The 19,244-nt window shown below is 56.4% G+C and overlaps 1 protein-coding gene across 1 annotated transcript; it reads right to left on the bottom strand.

Annotated features, from left to right (window-relative positions):
* Positions 1-611: 611 nt before the first annotated feature.
* SLC22A11 (solute carrier family 22 member 11) lies at positions 612-18,995 on the bottom strand. The gene is given in 11 exon segments (XM_025287213.3): positions 612-1,531; positions 2,686-2,886; positions 3,854-3,962; positions 5,088-5,302; positions 9,278-9,393; positions 11,540-11,663; positions 13,594-13,762; positions 13,880-14,034; positions 16,789-16,892; positions 18,312-18,374; positions 18,376-18,995. Coding segments are annotated over 11 exon segments (1,665 nt in total). The 5' UTR covers positions 18,721-18,995; the 3' UTR covers positions 612-1,467.
* Between the last annotated feature and the right edge of the window lie 249 nt (positions 18,996-19,244).

Raw genomic sequence — 19,244 nt, 5'->3', positions numbered from 1 at the left:
CTCCGGGGAGGGGTGGGGCTTTATGACAGTGCTGTAGATATCAGAGCATGGAGAGGTGCAGCTGAGGACCAGGAGCCTGGTGTTCTGAAAAGAGCCCTGGACTGGAGTCAAGCCGGGGTTCAGCTGTGTGCCTCTGGGCATGGCACTCTTCCTCTCTGAGCTTTCGTTTCCTCATCTCTATAAGAGGTGGTCAGCCTCAATGATCCCACTGTTTTAACAGCCTGAGCTGTTGCTTGTATAAGGAAGGTCTGCGTAAATGAGGACATGGTGACTCCTCAAGATGGACGCACAGAAGGCTGGCCCTGCAGCATGAGGCCTACAATTAAGGCCTGATGTTGTGTTGCCTTGACATCTGGTGCAACCTGGAGGGATTCGGGGGCTTAACTCAGGTCCCACTCTGCTTCTGCAGGTAAGGCCCCCAGCCAGCAACACTTACAGGGGTTGGGGAGAGGCCAGCACAGCTCCTGTCACCCCTCAGCAGCGGGGATCGGTTCCTTGCCAATTTGGGGAATGACTCAAACAAGGCAGTCCCACGCTCCTGTGGAACCAGGCATTGCCCCCACCCCACCCTGCCTCCAGCCTTTGGTAAGTCTCTCTGCCCCTGTGCAACCCTTGTGACCCTTCGTGGTACGTACACAGTGTCGACCTCCCAGGGCTGTGAGTATGTGTGAATAATAAACTGTGTCCCTCCATCTGTGCAGTGTTAGGTTGGCCCTTCCCTTGTAACGACGGGACCAAAGGGCGGGAGGCCTCCCTCGCCAGCAGGGTTAACAGAAGGTGACTGAACATCCACTTGCTCAGAGTGAAGCCAGCCTCTCTTAGGGTAAGTGGCTGGGTTCGGGCAGCCTGGGCTGGGTTTCAGCTCCATGTGCCTCCTCTGCTGGTGCCCAGGGCAGTGCACGCCGGAATGCCTGTTCCTGACAGCTCCCGTAGCAGCTTCTATCTGTTGGATTCTGGTCTGTGCTAAGATCCACTAACTTTTGGGGGAGGCAGATTCCCTGAGCTCTGTTTAACTGATGTGGCCGTGTGAGTAGCAAGGGGAAGGCTGGAATCCAGGTTGGTCTGGATTCCCTACGATCTACTTTGGAAGCTGGGAGGTGAGAACCCGCAGCACCAGGTTCTGAGAAGTGAGGAGAAGGGGGTGGCCGAGTGAAGGTGTGAAGACAAGACCCTGGCGGGGAAGAGAGAGGACCCATCGTGTTAACGAAGAGGACCTGGGACATCCAGGCCGGGCGTGTCCGTCTGCCGGGGGCTCCTGCAGGGCTGAGGTGGGTGGGAAGTCTGGCAGGGCTGGGAGAGCAGAAGAAAGGGGTGATACTGCTTTCAGCCTCAGCAGACAGCCACGCTGCTCACTCAGGCATGCCAAACCCTCAAGGCTGCCCAAATCACTTCTGCTTTCTGATCACAGACGAGGCGATTCCCTCCGGAGGGGATCTTTGGCCCGTGGGACTCCTGCAGGCTGAATTTCTAGAACCAGGTGCTTTCTGTAATGACCACCTCTTGCTGGCCTCCCCTGGCTGCTGCTGACCTCCTAGAATAACAAAAAAGGAGAGGGGGTGGTGTGTGGTGATGGCTCCAGGTCTGCGGTTTGGAGGGCAGAAATGGGGGTCAAGTCTTGCAGGAATGTAAGCTCTACGAGATTAGGGTTTTATTTACAGCTGTTGCCCAAAGCATGGGACAGTGCCTGAAATGCAGTAGATATACAACAAAAATGAATTAAGTGAAAGAATAAATTAGATCTTGGCTTCTCTGCCTCTTGGCTGGGTGTCCTTAGGCAAATTGCAAAACCTCTCTGTGTCCCCATTTTCTTGATAGTGAAATTGGACAGAACAGCACCTCATAGGCTTGTTGCATGGATCAAATCAGGTGCTGAATTAAAACAATAAGGACCCACTAAGCCCCTGCTGTTATTATTACTGCTATCAGGATCTTGGCTCCTGTTCAGTGAGGAAGGCTCCCCACGAACCCTATCACCCCAGACACAGCAGCCACACTTACTGAGCATGAGCTGCAGGCTTTCATATAATTATCCACTTAAACCCAAATACAACTCTCTGAGTACACTGTTTTGGTGTTTTTTTTTAAACACCCATTGTACCAGGACGAAGTGGAAATCTAGAGCTGATTCTGGCTATAATAGGAAGTTGAGGAACGTCCCTTCATTCCTATTCTCGGCACCTGATAGTCTATCTGGACCTGGGCTTCTTTGCAGGAAGCCTTAAGGAGGAGAGTTGAGGCTCTTCTGTGTCAGTTTGATAAGAGAGGGATGGCGCTTGCCCGAGTGGCCAGGGATTCCATCTTGGGCAGTCTGGCTGGAGAGCTGGGCTCTGGACCACTACGTTTTCCTGCCTAAGGTACAATCACCTTCAACCTGTGAGGCCTCGAATAAATCACTTCCTCTCTCTGAGCCTCTTGTAAACAGGGAGAGCAGTAGTATCTTTCTGGCAGGGTTGTTGTCAAGATTAAACGGTTTCAGAAACACACTGCCTTCAGTGTGACATGGGGAAACTGACAAGCTCGAGCTGCGGGAGTCATCGCCGTGACCACCCAGCCCGGTTCCTGCCCCTCTCTGCACAGGACGCCTCCCAACCCTTGAACTCTCCTGTCCCTGGGCTGGGGTGGACTGGCCACCCGTCCAAGCCCTGCCCAGCTGCATGACTCCCGGGGTTGCCGAGGGTCACTCACTGTCTCTCCAGGTCCTGGATGGTGTCAGGGAGTGGAAGTCCACGGGTCTCCGGGAGGAAGACAATGAGGCTGGCAGCAATGGGGATGACACCACAGGAGAGTGGGGGCAGCAGGGGCAGGACCTGGCAGGTCATCCTGATCAGCGGGCCCATCACAGACCCCAGCCAAGCTGCTGAGTACAGGAAGCCTTCTGCGATTATCCTGTGAGCGGAGGGGAGGACCGGGACCCTTGTCACAGCTGCTGTTACGGTGGGGGCTGGGGGGAGGCTTTCCTAGAGGAGGGGCACTTTGGCTGGGCCAGGGAATACCAGGGGAGGGAAAGCTGGGCTGAAGGAGTCACCTTCCTCGAGGTCTCTGCTAACATCACCTCCTCCATGGAGCCCACCTGGATTTTCCCATCAAGAGGGGGTTTCTGCTTTCTGGGACCATCTGGAGTCCTTCACAGGAACTCTCCAGGCCCAGGCCATTCTTCCTGGTCTTGGGTACTTTGGAGGCTTGTCTCAGGGGTCCTGCTAGGCCGCTGAGCTCCTAGTTCAGGCTTCCCATAAAGTATCAACAATATCAATAAATGTGATTTCTGTAGCCTTCCCGTAAAGTATCAACAATACCAATAAATGTGGTTTCTATAGGCTTTTCATAAAGTATCAATGATATATAAAAAAAGAGTGAACGAGTGAGCGAGCGAGCACCATGAGTAAGGCTGGGCCAGGCCTGTGGGGGCTGAGGTCCACCCCTGCTCTTCAACTGAGTAAGTCCTTGGCCACCCTAAACCTCAGTTTACCCAACTGTACAGTGTGGGGCTTGTCTAACTCTTGACCACCTGGGGCTCCTTGGGGACAGGGAAGGGACAGTGGGAGGCAACCCTCCGGGCTCTTATAAGATTTCACCTGGGCAGCCGGCTCTGCGGCTCAAAGTGGTTCCCAGTCTGGAGGCCTCCAGGGGCCTTCCTTGGGGCTGCCTCCGAGCCTGGACTCAGGGGAGGGGCTGTGTGTGGAGGCCCTGGCTGAGCCGGGGCCTCTGCGGGGAGGACTCCAGGGCGTCTGCTTGGTTCCACTTTGGCGCCTGGTCCTCTCACCCTCCACTGTGTGTTCCTGGGTGCCAAGCCTCTGCCCGACCTCCCCACGGGCCCTCGCGGGGGTGTGCCTTCCACAGCTGCAGCCCAGCCTACCTCAGTGAAATTGGGAAGAGTTCTGGCTTGTAAATCATGATGCAGGTTAAGCTGAGGCCAAAACACCCCTTTCCCAGCACAGCGAAGACCACACGCAGGGTCTGCAGGTCTAAGGCAGAGCAAGGGGTGAGTTGGGGTCTGTCGGGAGGGTCCCTGGGAGCCTGGAGCAGAGGGACTGGGTTCTTCCACAGGGCTCCCTTGAGCTGAGAGCAGGTAGGTCCCAGGCGGTGTGCCCCAGGGCCAGGCTGCCCTGGGCTGGGTGCGGGGGTGTGTGGTCAGGGGATGTGGCTTGAGATGTCACGGTGGGGGGTGGGCAGGGGGCAGGGTGCAGGGCCAGAACCCAGCCAGCTCTGGAGTGGGTGAGCCTGAGTGGGTGGCACTAGAGGGGAAGCCGCGACAAGGCTCCTGCGGCCCTGAGGGTGCCTCTTCCCTTGAAAGAGACGGTCAGGCCGGGCCCAGGCCCACAGCAGTGCCCCCGGGCCACCCAGCAACCCAGAAGCTTGCCCACAGTGCCTCAGCCTGCCCGTGGGGACCCTGCTTCTGCAAGGAGCCTTAGCGGGAAGCCGAGGTGAGGTCATGCTCCCGCAGGGGGCCTGGGCCCAGCTCCCCTTCCCGTAAGTCGTCCTTGTAGGAAGAGTCTTAGAAACTGTCAAGAGCGCTTAGAACTGTCTCAGAAGCTTTCCTTGGGGCGTGGGTCTCACTCAGAGCTTGAGCTCACAGTTGGGCCTCCATCCTCACACTAACCACCCCCCACCCCAGCTTGGCAGCCACTAGGGGACACCTGTCCCTGCCCCTCCCCGTCACCCACCTTAAACAGTAAATCGAGACCCAAAGAGGGTTTCTGGGGCCTCAAAGCGTCTGTGGGGAAGGAGCAAGCTGGGCACCCTCCCCACCTCCCCAGCGCTCTGTGAAGCACACCTGGCTTCTCGAACATGAGGAAACACCGCTCAATGCTTCTCCTCCTCACCTGGGGCCCCGCTCGGCCTCCCAGACCCGTCCCCACTCCGCAGACTCGGCCTCCGGCTTCAAGTCCTGTCCAGGCCTGGCTCCGTCCCTCACTGCTGTGGGATCTCGGGCACCGGGCTTCACCTCTCTGAACCTCAGCATCACAGGGAAATGGGTGGGGGGCGGGTGGAGCTGTGGCAGTCAGGGTCTTGGGCGGAGCGGGGTGGGTGAGGAGGGGGCCGGCAGCCCCTCGGTCCCTCAGCCCCCAGCTCCGCTGCCCTGATCGCACCTTGCGGGACCAGCGTGTTGGCCAAGATGGCGAGGCCGGCCCCAGCCAGGGAGTCAGCCAGGGTCGCGCGGTGGCCGAAGAACCTGAGCAGGAAGGTGGTGATGGCCTGGGCCAGGAGGTCCACGGCTCCAAAGAGGACCTGAAAGAGGAAGATGTTGCTCCCCAGGTTCTGCAGGTCGAGGACTATCCCGTAGTATGAGACGGTGAGGAAGAAGCTGTGGGGGGCATCCAGAGTCAGGTCCCTGCCCTGGGGAGGAGCAGGCACCCCTGGGGGGCATCCAGAGTCAGGCCCCTGCCCCGTGGAGGAGGGCTCACCCTGGGAGCATCTGCCCACATGGGGTCTGTGCCAGAAGGAACATCAGCCCAGCCCCTGGGCAGCCTGCAGAATCATCTCCCCGGGGTCAGGCTGTCCCAGGAAAGGGTGGGGAGGACAGTAGCCCATCCAGTCCAAGTGTGGGCCTTGGTGTCAGCCAGGCGGGCTGCGCGTCGCCTCTCAACCTCCTGTCCACCAACCAACCAGCAGGAAGATGTGACCCTCTCTGGGCAGACGGGGCAGTGGGTCAAGCTGACCTGCCCCTCTGTCAGGTTCTAGTGGATTTCCCTGGTGACTCAGATGGTAAAGAATCTGCCTGTGATGCGGGAAACCTGGGTTTGATCCCTGGGTCAGGTAGAACCCCTGGAGAAGGGAATGGCAACCCACTCCGGTGTTCTGGCCTGGCGAATCCCATGGACAGAGGAGCCTGGTGGGCTACCCTCGTGGGGTCGCAAAGAGTCGGACACGACCGAGCGACTAACACACATACACTGCCCTCTGGCTCTGCTTCCTATATCCGGTCGTGGCCAGAAACCTGCTCTACTGGCCGGGAACCTGGGCAAGTCTCTGTCTGCCCCTCACCGGCTGCCAGTTTCTTTGTCTCGAAACATGGGGTTAATAACAGAAAGGGGTCTCAGTGGAAGACGCTGGGCTGTCCACTTCAGGATAGAAAGTCTTATTTTTGCAGCTCTTGGGAGTGCTATGTCCCAGCTGGGCAGAGCATCCCATGGCTGGTCTACGCCAGCCAGAGGGATGACTCGGGAGGGCCGCTCCAGCTCCCAGGTCCCCAGGCTGGGGCCTGACTGTGAGAGCACCTGTCCCCTGTCCCTGCTGCTTCCTGCCCTCCCTGCCGCCACTCCCCTCCACAGGAGGCGACCCCTGGAGCTCTCTCCATGAACTTCATGCTCCCAGACCTCCATCTCAGAGTCTGCCACCCAGAGGGTGTCCCCTGCCCCTACTCAGGAGGGTGGCTTCTAAGTAGCTGAATGTCGTTATTTGCCAGGGTCCAGCCCAGGTGGATCCAGGGAATTCGAAGCAGGGACGGCGTCGGCGAGGATCAGGAAACAACTGCTTAATTAAACGTTAATTAAGGATATAAAGAGTAATAGAATAAGGATAGCTCAGTGAGGAAATTCAGTGGAGAAGAGAGGCTGAATAATCCAGCCAGAAGGTGAGAGAAAGAACGACATGGGGAGACCAAGTTTCGGTGAACAAGGCCCGCACTTTATTTTCCAAAGTAGTTTTTATACCTTAAGTTATGCATAGAAGATAATGGGGGAAGGGGTACAGTCATGCAGCAAGCCAGCTTTCTTCCTGCAAACTTATCATATGCAAAAGCTTAGGTGATTTGCATCATCTTCTGGCCTGGAGGCCTGTTAACATTTTAAGACCCTTTCTTCAGAAAACTTATTTTTCTCTAAAGGTGATTGGTCAGGAGCCACCCTCCAAAAGCATTAGATAAAGTTGCATTCCTACAGAGCAAAGGTGTGGTGGGCTATAACAAGAAAAAGAATTAACTCAAGGGTCCCAGGTTACAAACATTAAAGCTACTACTTACACCAATCATATTAATCAATACACTGCCAGGGACACAGCAGGTAAGGGCTATGGAAACTTAGCAGCAAACATTGGCCCAACAAGTGAAAAACCCTTCACCAATACAATTTCTAATCAATCTTTTAACTGCTCAAAGGAATCTGTATTTAGACAGTTTAGAACATCTCATGCCTCTCACAGTTGGGAGGCTCTGAGCAATCACATGTGGCCGGAAAAACCTATTCAGGCAGGCTAGAGGACTTTCAAAGGAATTTGTAGGTTGAAACACTATCACATCCAGGAACTTTATTAACTGGAGCTGTAAGTTAACTCTTTTTTCAGAGAGAGGTAGTGGGGGACAGTCCCCCGTAAAGTCAGAGGTGTAGATGAAAGCACAAAGCAGAAAGTAGGCAGACTCTGGTTTTGGGGGTAGATGCTCGAGAATTTCCAGGGGGACTCCTGAGGCTCGATCCCGCCTTTGTGTATGCCGAGCCTCCTTCCTCATGACCTTCCCCACGGGAGGAGTTCCTCACGCTGGCTCCAGGCAGTGATAGACTTCCAGTTGAGCTATTCCAGATCCTGAAAGATGATGCTGTGAAGGTGCTGCACTCAATATGCAATATGCACTCAATATGCAATATGCCGGCTCCCGGCAGTTACTGTTTAGCCGCTAAGTTGTGTCCACCTCTCCGCCAGGATCCTCTGTCCATGGGATTCTCCAGGCAAGAATCCTGCAGTGGGTTGCCTTCTCCAGGGGATCTTCCCAGCCCAGGAATGGAACCCATATCTCCTAGATTGGCAGGTGGATTCTTTACCGCTGAGCCACCCCAGTAGCTGAATTTCTGCCCCTTGGAGATTGACTCTGGTTCCACAAGTGGACATGCAGGTAAATAATTCTTGACCACCTTTCCAATCCACCCCACCCCGCTCTTCACCTGGACAGTCCCCAGCCCTCCCCTTCAGCAACGCCTGATTGCTGCCCCCAAGAGGCTTCATTCAGGTGCCACCAGGCTAACAGCTGCAGAGAAAAGCTGCAATTCCTGCAGAAACAGGTGCTTCCTGAAGCTCGTGAACGAGACTGGGAGAAAAGCTGGGCTGACTTGCGGGCACAAACACCTGGAGTCTTAGCCAGTAATAACTGGGTTAACAGTCAAAGCCAAGAAAACCCAGGAGGGTGGCCGCCTCACAGTCTGTGATTTGAATAACAAAGGGTGCAGAGCAGCCCCTGGGAGAACTGAGGAAGCCTTGATGGCTTTTGAAAGAACAGCCCTGGACACTCACTGGCCCCCGGGCACTCCTTCTAATTTATCATCAGAAAAAGAAAAGCCAAAAATAGAGAGAGAGGCATTTGATGCATTCTTTGCTCTAAGATGCATCACATATTTGCTATTATAACCCACATGTGCTAAAATATAGCATAAAATTAATGTTTTCCTAATTCTGAGTTTTATTTCCAGATCGAGTCCCGGTCAAACCTGACCCTCGCTTTTTGATCCGCTCTTCAGGAAGTCGCTTAAACTGACTTTGTCTTAAGGAGTCTTTGCCTGGTCCCAGGTGGAAAAGACCCTGATGCTGGGAAAGATTGAGGGCAGGAGGAGAAGGAGGCGACAGAGGATGAGCTGGTTGGATGGCATCATTGACTTAATGGACGTGGGTTTGAGCAAACTCCAAGAGATGGTGAAGGACAGGGAGGCCTGGCGTGCTCAGTCCACGGGGTCACAAAGAGTCAGACTCAGCTGAGCAACCGAACAGCACTAACAACAAAGGCCGCCCTGGGGGACAGGGCCTCCTTGGGCGGGGAGTCCACGCTCACTGCGGGGCGGGAGGGTCTAGCAGGGAGCTCAGCCGGGGTTCAGATGCCCACTGTGTCATCTTGGGCACGTGTCTTTCCTCTCCTGGCCCCTCTTTCCCATCTATAAAGTGGGATATAAATGAACTAGTCTCATGAGATGGCTCAGAGGGGGCCGTGTGTGGTGGGAACGTGGTCGCTTCCACACCCCAGGAGTCCAGCTGTCAGGGTGAGTCCGGTGCTGACTTTCCAGCTCCTGCTGGTCCCTTAGCTCTGGGGACATCATGGCTCTGCCCTTGCCCTGGGCTTCAGTCTGACCCGGCCCCCTGCCCAGGACCATATCCCAGTCCTGCTCTCTGGCTGACTTTCTGCACAAGCCAGCCTCCTGACCACATCTGTGCGTACTCCGTCTCCCCCACCTATCAGGCTCCTGACCCCTGGGGGAGCTGCCTGTCCAAGCCAGGGATGTACCCCATGAGGCTGTAGGGGCTGTTTTCCCCTGAATACTGCCCCCTCAGCCCTGTACCAGGAAGGGTACACAGGACGGCATACTTCACCACCAACAAGTTGCAGGTTCTCCAGCGGAGGACGGGCAGGCGGAACAGGTCCAGCACTGACTGGCGGGACTTCGCAGAGGCCACCTCCTCCTGCATGCTGGACATCAGTACCTCCGGGGGCAACAGGGCAGTGAATGCTGGGACCATGGCCCTGCCCCACTCCCATGCCAGAAATGGTGTCCAGGTGGGCAGAGGGATGGGGAGAGCCTGGCCTTGGCCCCTGGAGATGGAGAGCCCTGGGGGTGGGGTGGGACTGAGGGCAGAAAGGCTTCTCTTTGGCCCGACCTGAGCTCTCTTTTGCAGACCCAGTTCCCTGCTCAGAGCCAAGGCGCGGTCTTTTGTCCCGTCTCTGGCTGCTAAGCTGCCTGCTGCAGGGAGCCCTTGGCAATTACCCCAGGAGGCCCTACCATCCCTCTTCATTCCTCTTGGCTGGCTTCAGGGCACAGCTGCCCAGTCACACTGGCTCCTTACTGCATCCCAAGTGCCCATCCAGTCTACACCTGCGCCCTGGGCCCTGCCTGCCCCTGCTCAGCTCAGTCCTGGCCAGCTCCAGCTCACCTCCTCCTGGAAGCCTTCTCCGATCCTTCTGCCCTCAGGGAACTCTGAGTCCTCTCGTCTCTGTCCGCACATCCTCTCACACCTACTTCCTTGAAATAGCTACCTTCAGACAAGCACATCCCATTTCTCCAAATACATTGAAGAGCCTTATGAGGTAAGTGGGCAATATATGTGGGTTAAGGCGGTGACTAGTAGATGTGGTGAGGTGGGTGTGTGGTTGTTGGTGATGGTTGTTTTGTTGCTAATTGTGGCCGTGTTGTTGATGGTGGCTGTGGTGGAGTTGGGGCTAGTGACGAAGGTGACGGTGACCTGGTGGTGTGGATATTGATGGTGGTGTTGATGGTGTTGGTGGTGCGGGTGATCATAAAGATGAAGTTGTTGGTGATGGTACTGCTGGTAGAGGTGATGGTGGTGGGGATAGTGATCATGGGTGTGTGGAGAGTGTAATGGTGTTGATATTAGTGGTGGTATTGTTATTGCTGGTGGTGGTAATGACAGTGGTATTTGTGTAGAAACGATGGTAGTGGTGGTGACTGTGGGTGTGGCGGAGGTGGTAACGGTGGTGATAATGGTGATGTGATGGAGGAGTGGTAGTAATGGAGTGGTGAGGACAGTGGCGGTGCTGGCTATGGTTATGAGGGTGGTGACGATAGTGGAGGTGGGCATGGTGGTATGGACGGAGGCGGTAGTCATGGTGATGGTGGTGGGGATGGTCGTGGTGATGGTGAGGGTGGTGGTGGGGATAGTGATGATGGAGGGGATGGTGATGCTGATGGTGGTGGGGATGGTGGTGGTGGTGGGGATGGTGATGGTGGTGAGGGTGATGGTGGTGGGGATGGTGATGGTGGTGGGGATGGTGATGGTGGTGGGGATGGTGATGGTGGGGATGGTGATGGTGGTGAGGATGGTGATGGTGGTGGGGATGGTGATGGTGGTGAGGGTGATGGTGGTGGGGATGGTGATGGTGGGGATGGTGATGGTGGTGAGGGTGATGGTGGTGGGGATGGTGATGGTGGTGAGGGTGATGGTGGTGGGGATGGTGATGGTGGGGATGGTGATGGTGGTGAGGGTGATGGTGGTGAGGATGGTGATGGTGGTGGGGATGGTGGTGGTGGTGGGGATGGTGATGGTGGTGAGGGTGATGGTGGTGGGGATGGTGATGGTGGGGATGGTGATGGTGGTGAGGGTGATGGTGGTGAGGATGGTGATGATGGAGGGGATGGTGATGCTGATGGTGGTGGGGATGGTGGTGCTGGGGATGGTGATGGTGGTGAGGGTGATGGTGGTGAGGATGGTGATGGTGGTGTGGTGGTGACGGTGGTGGCGATGGTTGTGGTAGTGGTGGGGATGGTGATGGTGGGGATGGTGATGGTGGGGATGGTGATGGTGGTGGGGATGGTGATGATGGAGGGGATGGTGATGCTGATGGTGGTGGGGATGGTGATGGTGGTGGGGATGGTGATGGTAGGTTGGATGGTGATAATTATGGTGATGATGGTAATGATGATGCCAGTGATGGTGGAGATCGCGAAGGTGATGATAGTGATGTTGATGATGGTGTTTTAATGTATGAGTCTGTTGATGGGGGTGGTGCTGGAGTGGATACGGATGATATTAGTGATAGTTTAGATAACACACCAGTAGATGTCCTTTCCTGGGTCATATCTCACACTCTGGGTCACAAACAACAGCATCTCACCTCTATGGTCAGTGTCTTCTGGGCTTCCTTGTGGCCATTTATCTTGGCCACCTTTTTGAGTTCCTGAAGCGCTTGATCTGGTTTGCCTATGATAATCCGCCATCGGGCGGATTCTGGCAGCCACCTGTTAAAGAAGCAGGTGCTTGACTGGGTCTTTGCTTTCTTTGCTCAGACTGGTGACCAGGTGCCCAGGTCAGGTAAGGAGGGGGTGGTGGGCAGCAGACCCTCTGGCTACCACAGGAGTGGGGAGAAGGCCGCTGCTTCTCTCTCTGCCCTGCTAATGCTGAGCTGGGAAGTCCCTGATGGTCGCAGAATAAGGATGAGTCCCAATGCCTGGCCACCCTCTCCACCAGCCCCCACTCCCTGCCACCCCATCTGGCTTCCCTGCTGCCAGGAGCCTGCCCGCCCAAGCCCCACATTCAGCGAGTGCCCAGGTTGACTGGACATGGGGTGATTCTGGGGCCATTTCTATGACAGAAAGCTTGCATCATGCTGAATTAAAACACACACACACACACATTTAAACATCCCCAGCCAGAACCAAGAAGGCAATGGCACCCCACTCCAGTACTCTTGCCTGGAAAATCCCATGGGCAGAGGAGCCTGGGAGGCTGCAGTCCAGGGGGTTGCTAAGAGTTGGACACTACTGAGCCACTTCACTTTCACTTTTCACTTTCATGCACTGGAGAAGGAAATGGCAACCCACTCCAGTGTTCTTGCCCGGAGAATCCCAGGGACGGGGGAGCCTGGTGGGCTGCCGTCTATGGGGTCACACAGAGTCGGACACAACTGAAGCAACTTAGCAGCAGCCAGAACCAAGTGGTTTTATAAAAGTAATCAGCTTCTTTCCAGCCTCAGGGGCAGATGGACAGGGAGAAATATCTCCCTGGTGAAAGGGTCCAGAGTCCTCCCGGCCCACAGGAGCTCAGCTGGGTTCACGGGGAAGCTAAGAAGAATTTCTGGAGGCAGTATTTCATGGTTAGAAGAGCTAGCCCACCTGGGAAACAAATCCTGCCTCTGGCACAAAACAGTGGTGTGGCTTTGGGCAAGCCACTGAACCTCTGTGGGCCTCAGTCCCTCATCTGAAAGTAGCAGTAATAACATCTTCCTTCCTCATTAGAAGAAGTGTTGATGGACCTCCATCGTGGTCCAGTGGTTAAGACTCTGCTTTTCCACTGCAGGGGGTGCAGGTTCAATCCTCGGTCGGGGAACTAATATCCTCCCCCCAAAATAAAAACAAACAAATAAAATGGTTTAAATGACACATTAAAAAAAACAGTGTTGATGCACATCTGGTGTTACAAAGAGCGCCTGGGATGCACCCAGTCAGTGTGACCAGGGTGGCTTAATCAGTGTAACTATGGAATGGTCTTCCTCCTTTCTTCCTGGTCCTGTTGATACAATAAATCTCCACACTGTCAGCGACTTCTGGTCTATTTTATTTTCCGATGGATCCCCAGTGTCTAAAGCCAAGTCTAGCACAGAGCAGGAGCACAATAAACATTTGAGAATGAATGAATGCATCCTTATCCTTCTCTACCTGCCCACAGCAGACCAGCTCGGCTCTGGCCCATGGGCACAAGAGAACTTATGAGGACAGGAATTTGTGATTATTTCCCTGTATCTCTTCCTCCAGTCCCCACCCGAGCAGGTATTTTCAGACCTCAGAAATTTTTGAAGCATCAGAAATAGTAATGATAATATCTTTCCATATCCGATGCCTGACTTGGATGCCCACAAGCTGGGCAAGTTCTGTGAAGCAGTGAGGCTGGTGGGTGTTGGGGAGCTGGTGCCAGTGTGAGTGAAGGATGGAGCCCTCAGCCTTGGGCCAGTAGGCTGGGCTGGAGGGAACCTCAGACCCCTGACTGAAGTGCCCACCCCGGAACTCTGAGCCCCCACGACATCTCTCCCCAGTGGGGTCTGCTCACATCACTCTCTTCCAGGGTCTCAGCATATTGGGAGCCATGGCCAGCCAAAGAGGTAGGGGTGAGGGGCACCCTCTTGGATTCCCCTCCCATTTCTCCCCAAGGGAAAAGGCCCCACACTGTACTGACCAGGATATCAGGAAGGTGATAAAGAAAGGCACTGACATGGCCAGCTGGAGGGTTCGCCAGTCTTGCAGGGCAAAGGCCAGGCCACCCACGGCCATCTGACTGATGCTGTAGGTGGACCCCAGGATCACCATGGTGACGGCCCTTGTGCTGGTCATGGTCCACTCCACCACTGAAGGGCGGTGCAGACATGCAGGTGAGGGCCCCGTGTGGTGGGCCCTCAGGCCCCCTCTTCCCCACTGCACCCCATCCCCACACTGTGGCTGGGGCCAGCAATCAAGAGACTCACTGAGCATCGTGGAGGTCAGGAGGATGCTGGACAACCCCAGAGCGCTCAGAAACCGGAGGCCACAGTAGACGGGGAAACTGAGGGCAGCGACGGTGCTGATGCTGGTCACGGCCACCAGCAGGCAGAACCAGCTCAGAACTGGCTTCCGCCCAAACCTGTTTTGGGGAGACAAGCATGGTGGGCACCTGGAGAGGGGCCTGGGGACTTGAGCACAGAGGCAAGGGCTTGCCGCCGGAAGGCCGAAGGGGCTCCTGCTGGAGCCTCCCCCAGGCGCAGGCAGGCAGCACCTCCTCAGATCTCCAGGGACCACGTTCAGAGTGCGCTTGTTATAAAAATGGCAGACGTCTTGCTCTCGTGGGGCGGTGTAGCCTCGTGGTCCAGAATAGACTGGCATTGGGTGCCTGGGTCTGAGCCCAGTTCTGCCCTTCCCAGGTGACCTTGGGCACCTGGCTCAGTGTCTGCGGGCCACAGTTTCTCTGTCTGTAAAATGCAGGCATTCATGATGAGATGCTGAACAAGGGCGCAGCATCGCAAGCAGCTCGGGGCCTGTGGCCTTGGGCGAGCCTGGTGACACGCTCGTGGTGCCGCTGCCGCCCCGAGGTCAGCTCAGCCCGAACCACGCAGGCATTGAGCTGAAGTCTGTGTCAGGCAGGGGCCTTTCCTGGTGGCTCAGCAGTAAAGAATCCGCCTGCCAAGGCAGGAGACACAGGTTCGATCCCTGGGTTGGGAAGATCTCTTGGAGGAGGAAATGGCAACCCACTCCAGGATTCTTGCCTGGAGAATCCCATGGACAGAGGAGCCTGTTGGGCTACGGTCCATGGGGTCACAAAGAACCGGACACAACTGAAGCGACTGAGCATGCACGCACGTGTTGGTTAGACTGGAGAGATGCGGACCAGCCTCAGCCTTGCCTGTCTGGGCAGTGCCCAGAAGCAGGAACACGTGCCCCAGGTCTTGCGGTGAGACCAGGAGGCTGAAGCCTGGCACTGACCCCAGGCTCACCAGGTGGCCACAGACAGATTACGATGTGGCTCCCGGTGTGGGCGGCCCCTGGGGAAGGAGCGGTGGCTTCCAGGTGCCCAGTCCTCTGAAAGTGCAAACTGGAGCACCTCCTTCTCTGGTGCTCAGGCTCCCTGCCATACTCAGGACAATGTAATATAAGGCCCATGAAGAGCCGCCACTGGCCCGGGCTCTGCATGTGACTAACTCATTTCATCAAAGCAGCCCCATGGGCAGGTGGCAGGGTGCCCACTGACAGGAGGAAACCAGGGCACAGAGAAATAACACACCCACCTTCTAAGAGGCTGGGGCTCAGGACGCCCCAGAGCCCGAGCTGCCAGGCATAGCAGGGACACCATTCGTGCCTTCAGCATATTATGGGCTATATGCTGTGTGCTGGGCACCAAGGATGCGACTCCAAGGCCCCTGCCTCCTTGGAGCTATGGTCTCGTGGGGATACACACGATCAATGAGCTAACGAGAGCCGGGCACCGGCAGAGACAGCCAGAAGCTGTGAGTGGACAGCCGCCAGGACTGTGGGTCCTGTGGGCCTGAAGCTGGGAAGGCCTCTGCAAGGAGCAGCCTGGAGCAGAGTGACCTGCACGCTGGGCACAAAGGGGTTATGGGCAGAAACCTCTAGGTGAGCTGAGGCTGCCCGCTGCGGTGGGCCCTGTGGGCTGGGCGGGAGCAGGGCTGCTCCAGGAGGGGCTGGCGAGGCCACCAGGGAGAAGCCAAGTGCTGAGCAGGGGTGGCGGGGTGGGTGGGGACTGTCCTCGGCATGGGGGCCTAGGGGACCTCAGGCTGGGCAGTGACAAGATCCACACACAAGCCTTTGCTGAGTCACTCTGAGTGCTGTGGTGGAACAGAAGGCCCAGTGGAGGCAGGAGACCCCAGAGGAGGCTGTGGCCAGCCCAGGCCAGAGAGGGTGGTGGTTTGAGCAAATGGGTGGCATGCAAGGCAGGGCCCTGGGCTGGGAGCTGTGCTTTGGAGAAGGAGCCTGGTGAGTGTGGAGGCTGAGGGAGGGAGCATGGGGCTGGCTCCTAGGGGGTCTGTCCTCCAGGATGGAGTCTGGTGGGCAGGGCTTGGGCTGGGTGGAGGTGGGGATTCAGGGGTTCAGCGGGGGCCGTGGTAACTGTGAGGTCCATCCAAGTGGAGACTCCAGGTCGGCAGTTGGGTTTACAAGCGGAGGTGGTGCAACATGGGCGTTTTCAGCACTGGACAGCGGCTCCCGGGGCAGGACCTGAGCACAGACTGAGGAAGGTTCCCAGAGAGGGTCCTGGGCGCTCCACCTCAGGAGGGACGTGGAGGAGAGGGGAGGGGGCGCTCAGGGAGGGGCGAGAGCGGGGGTTCTCTTTCACTACACTTCACGTTGTTGACGTTTAGTCGCTCAGTCATGTCCAACTCTTTTGCGACCCCATGGACGGTAGTCTGCCAGGCTCTTCTGTCCATGGGGTCTTCCAGGCAAGAATACTGGAGTGGGTTGCCATTTCCTCCTCCAAGGGATCTTCCCGACCCAGGGATCAAACCGTGTCCCCTGCCTTGGCAAGTGGGTTCTTTACCGCTGAGCCACCAGGGAAGCCCTGGTTAAAAGAAAGAGGGGTCTGTCTCTCTCCAGAAAGCCATCAGCTCCCCAAGGGCAGGGACTGTGCAGTGTTTGGCACACAGTAGGTGCTCAGTAAAGTTTGGTGCAAAAGCTGAAGAGGGGAGTGAGTGTTCAGGGTGATTTCTCAGCTCAGCCCAGCATCAAGGTTTAGATGGCGGTTCTCAGCCCCCTGGAAACTTGGGACTCAGACTCCAGATGGGGGTGACTCTCTCCTAAGAAGCATGAACATCCACTGCACACTTACCTCTGTCCTCGCAATGCTCATTCTGTTTTGAATAAGCTGGAGGGCAGGAGAGGAGATACTCACCGGTGGGAGAGGAAGCCACAGACGATGCATCTAACCATGGCCCCAGCCATGTAAATGGACTGGCCTAGGGGCTTCAGGCCTTGGTGCTCACACACCAAGTCCCACTGGAAGAAGAGGAGGGTGTGTCAGCCTGGCTCGGGGGTGTGGAATAGTGGGGTCAGGGTGGCAGAGGAAGGTCTAGAACCCCCATAGGGGATCTGGCCTCCCCCAGTGGGGTCCCCAGAATCTTAAATTCAGACAACCATGGTGGAAGGGGTATGTGGGCAGCGGGCCTCAACCCCCCACCTTCCGCTTATGATCAGCAGGGCAGGACACGTGGGACATGGTTCTGGGTCTAACGGCAGGACAGGCCCCTCCTAGTGGACAGTGGTGGGTGGTGGTTAAACCACAAGGCTCAAATTCCGAGTCAGCTGGGGACTGACCAGCTGGTGACCCCAGCTGTGTTTCTGCACCTGGCTGAGCCCATCTCCTCCGGGAACAGGGCTGTACGGCTGCCTCTCTTACAGGATGGTGAAGATGAGCATGTGTCACTGTGAATTTTTCCTGCCATCTGCTAGGGGCCAGGCAGCCATTGCCTGAACATCGCCCGCCCCGCCACCCAAAGTCAGCCCTTCCCTTCACCAAGGCCTACCTGCCTCGCCCATGGCTCCGCCCCTGTTCCCACCTCTGTTGTCTTAACCACTGCAGGAAGAGGGCTCCCCCCACCCCCAAACACACACACGCATTACAGGGCATTTTCCACCCTGCAAAGTCACCCCTGAAAATGCAAATCAGATCACAGCGCTTCCTTGTTCCAAAGCCTCTGGTGACTTTTCTTTGCACTTAAGGACAAGCCAGGCTCCTTCCACATGTGCCCATCCATCTCCCAACCCCTTACCCTCTGTGCCAGGTACTGCTCTCTCAACACCCAGACACGCTCCCACCTCTGTCCTGACCCGGCTCTGCCCCAACCTGCATGTGATTGATTCCTTTGCTTATAATCCAGGTGTCATCTGAAATGTCACCTCTTCCCTGCCTGCTCTCCTTTCCCTACTTGCGGGAGCTGTTTCTCCCTTGTGCTCATTGATGACGTTCCGGCACCTGGATCCCTGGGTTGAACTGGAGTGCACTTTAGCTGTGTGTCCTGGGGCAAGTTACTTAACCTCTGTGGGCTTCTGTTTTGTCACTTATTAAATGGGGTCACTCATAAGACCCACCTCAAAAGATTGCTGTGAAATAGTGACGACAGGGAAAGCATCAGAGCAGTGGCTGCCGCTTTAAGGGCACAGGTCTGGACTCTCTACTGTTATTCCTGGCTTAAAGGTTGACTGATTCTGAATTCTCCTGCAGAATGTTCGCTCCCTGAAGTCTCCTGTAACCCTAGCCCCAGATGGGAATCCTGGCCATCCCAAGCCATCAGTAATTAAGTGTTGAGGGAGCACACATCATTTAACAGCACTGATGGAGGCGTCCTAATCCTCTCAGTCATTGGGAGGCTGGGAAGGGGGAAGAAATGGTGGGCTTGGTGGTGGGGGGACCCTCACCTCAGTCACGATGGTGGAGGTGAAGGTGCTGTGGTCGTAGATCCAGCCATTCGTAGATCCAGCCATCCATGCACAGCTCCGTGTCGGCCTCGCTCCAGTTGGTGGCCGTGGCGTTGGGGTCCAGGAGCTGCCCCTGTGGGTAGCGGAAGCGGAGACACTGGTGGGGCCCACGGTTGGGGCCCGGCGGAATGGAGATAGGCAGGAGGGCCTCGGGGCTGAGGTTGGCAGGGGCCCCGGAGCCATTGTCCAGCAGGTGAGCCCAGCAGCGATGGCCTGGGACAGCAGCTGAAAAGTTCTCCACGACTAACTGGAAGGGCACCCAGACCGAGAAGAGGAAGAAGGTGAGGATCTGGAGGGCCTGGAAGAGCCCCACGCCCACCGCCTGCTCCAAGAGCTCAGTGAATGCCATGGACAGAGCTGCAGCCCCCAGGGTGGGTCTCCTGGGAATCAGGGAGCCGGTGAGCACCCGGCTTCCTGCCCAGAACCACGGGCAGGTGCAGGATGGCCAGACCTTCTACCTCCACTCGCCGCTCGGCCCCACGGGGGCGGGCCAACCGGTCCAGTCTGTCCTAAGATGCCCGAGAGACTTTGAAGAAACCCCTCCTCCTCCCCCTATTCCCAAGAATGACTGCTTGGATGCCCCTCTGGTCTGGAGTGGGGACAAAACTCACTGGGGCATCTGGGGCATCCAACACCGAGAGTGAAAGGTCAAGAAAATTAACAAAAAATGAGTCTGTGCTGCGATGTTACTGGATTACAGCTGCGAGAGAAACATCACCCAGGCTGCGGCTTCATTGCTCGGGTTAAAGTTAAATCCCAGAGAGGAATTCCAGGGGAGAAAGGTGAGCTCAGCCTCTCAGGAAGGCTTCGGCGTCTCCTTGCGGGCCATCCTTCAATCTAACTTTTTTTTTCACTTGCTCTGGATCCTCGTTG

This window comes from Bubalus bubalis, chromosome 5 (genome assembly GCF_019923935.1).
Source record: "Bubalus bubalis isolate 160015118507 breed Murrah chromosome 5, NDDB_SH_1, whole genome shotgun sequence".
Taxonomy (NCBI): domain Eukaryota; kingdom Metazoa; phylum Chordata; class Mammalia; order Artiodactyla; family Bovidae; genus Bubalus; species Bubalus bubalis.
This window is presented reverse-complemented; position numbering and strand designations above follow the sequence as displayed.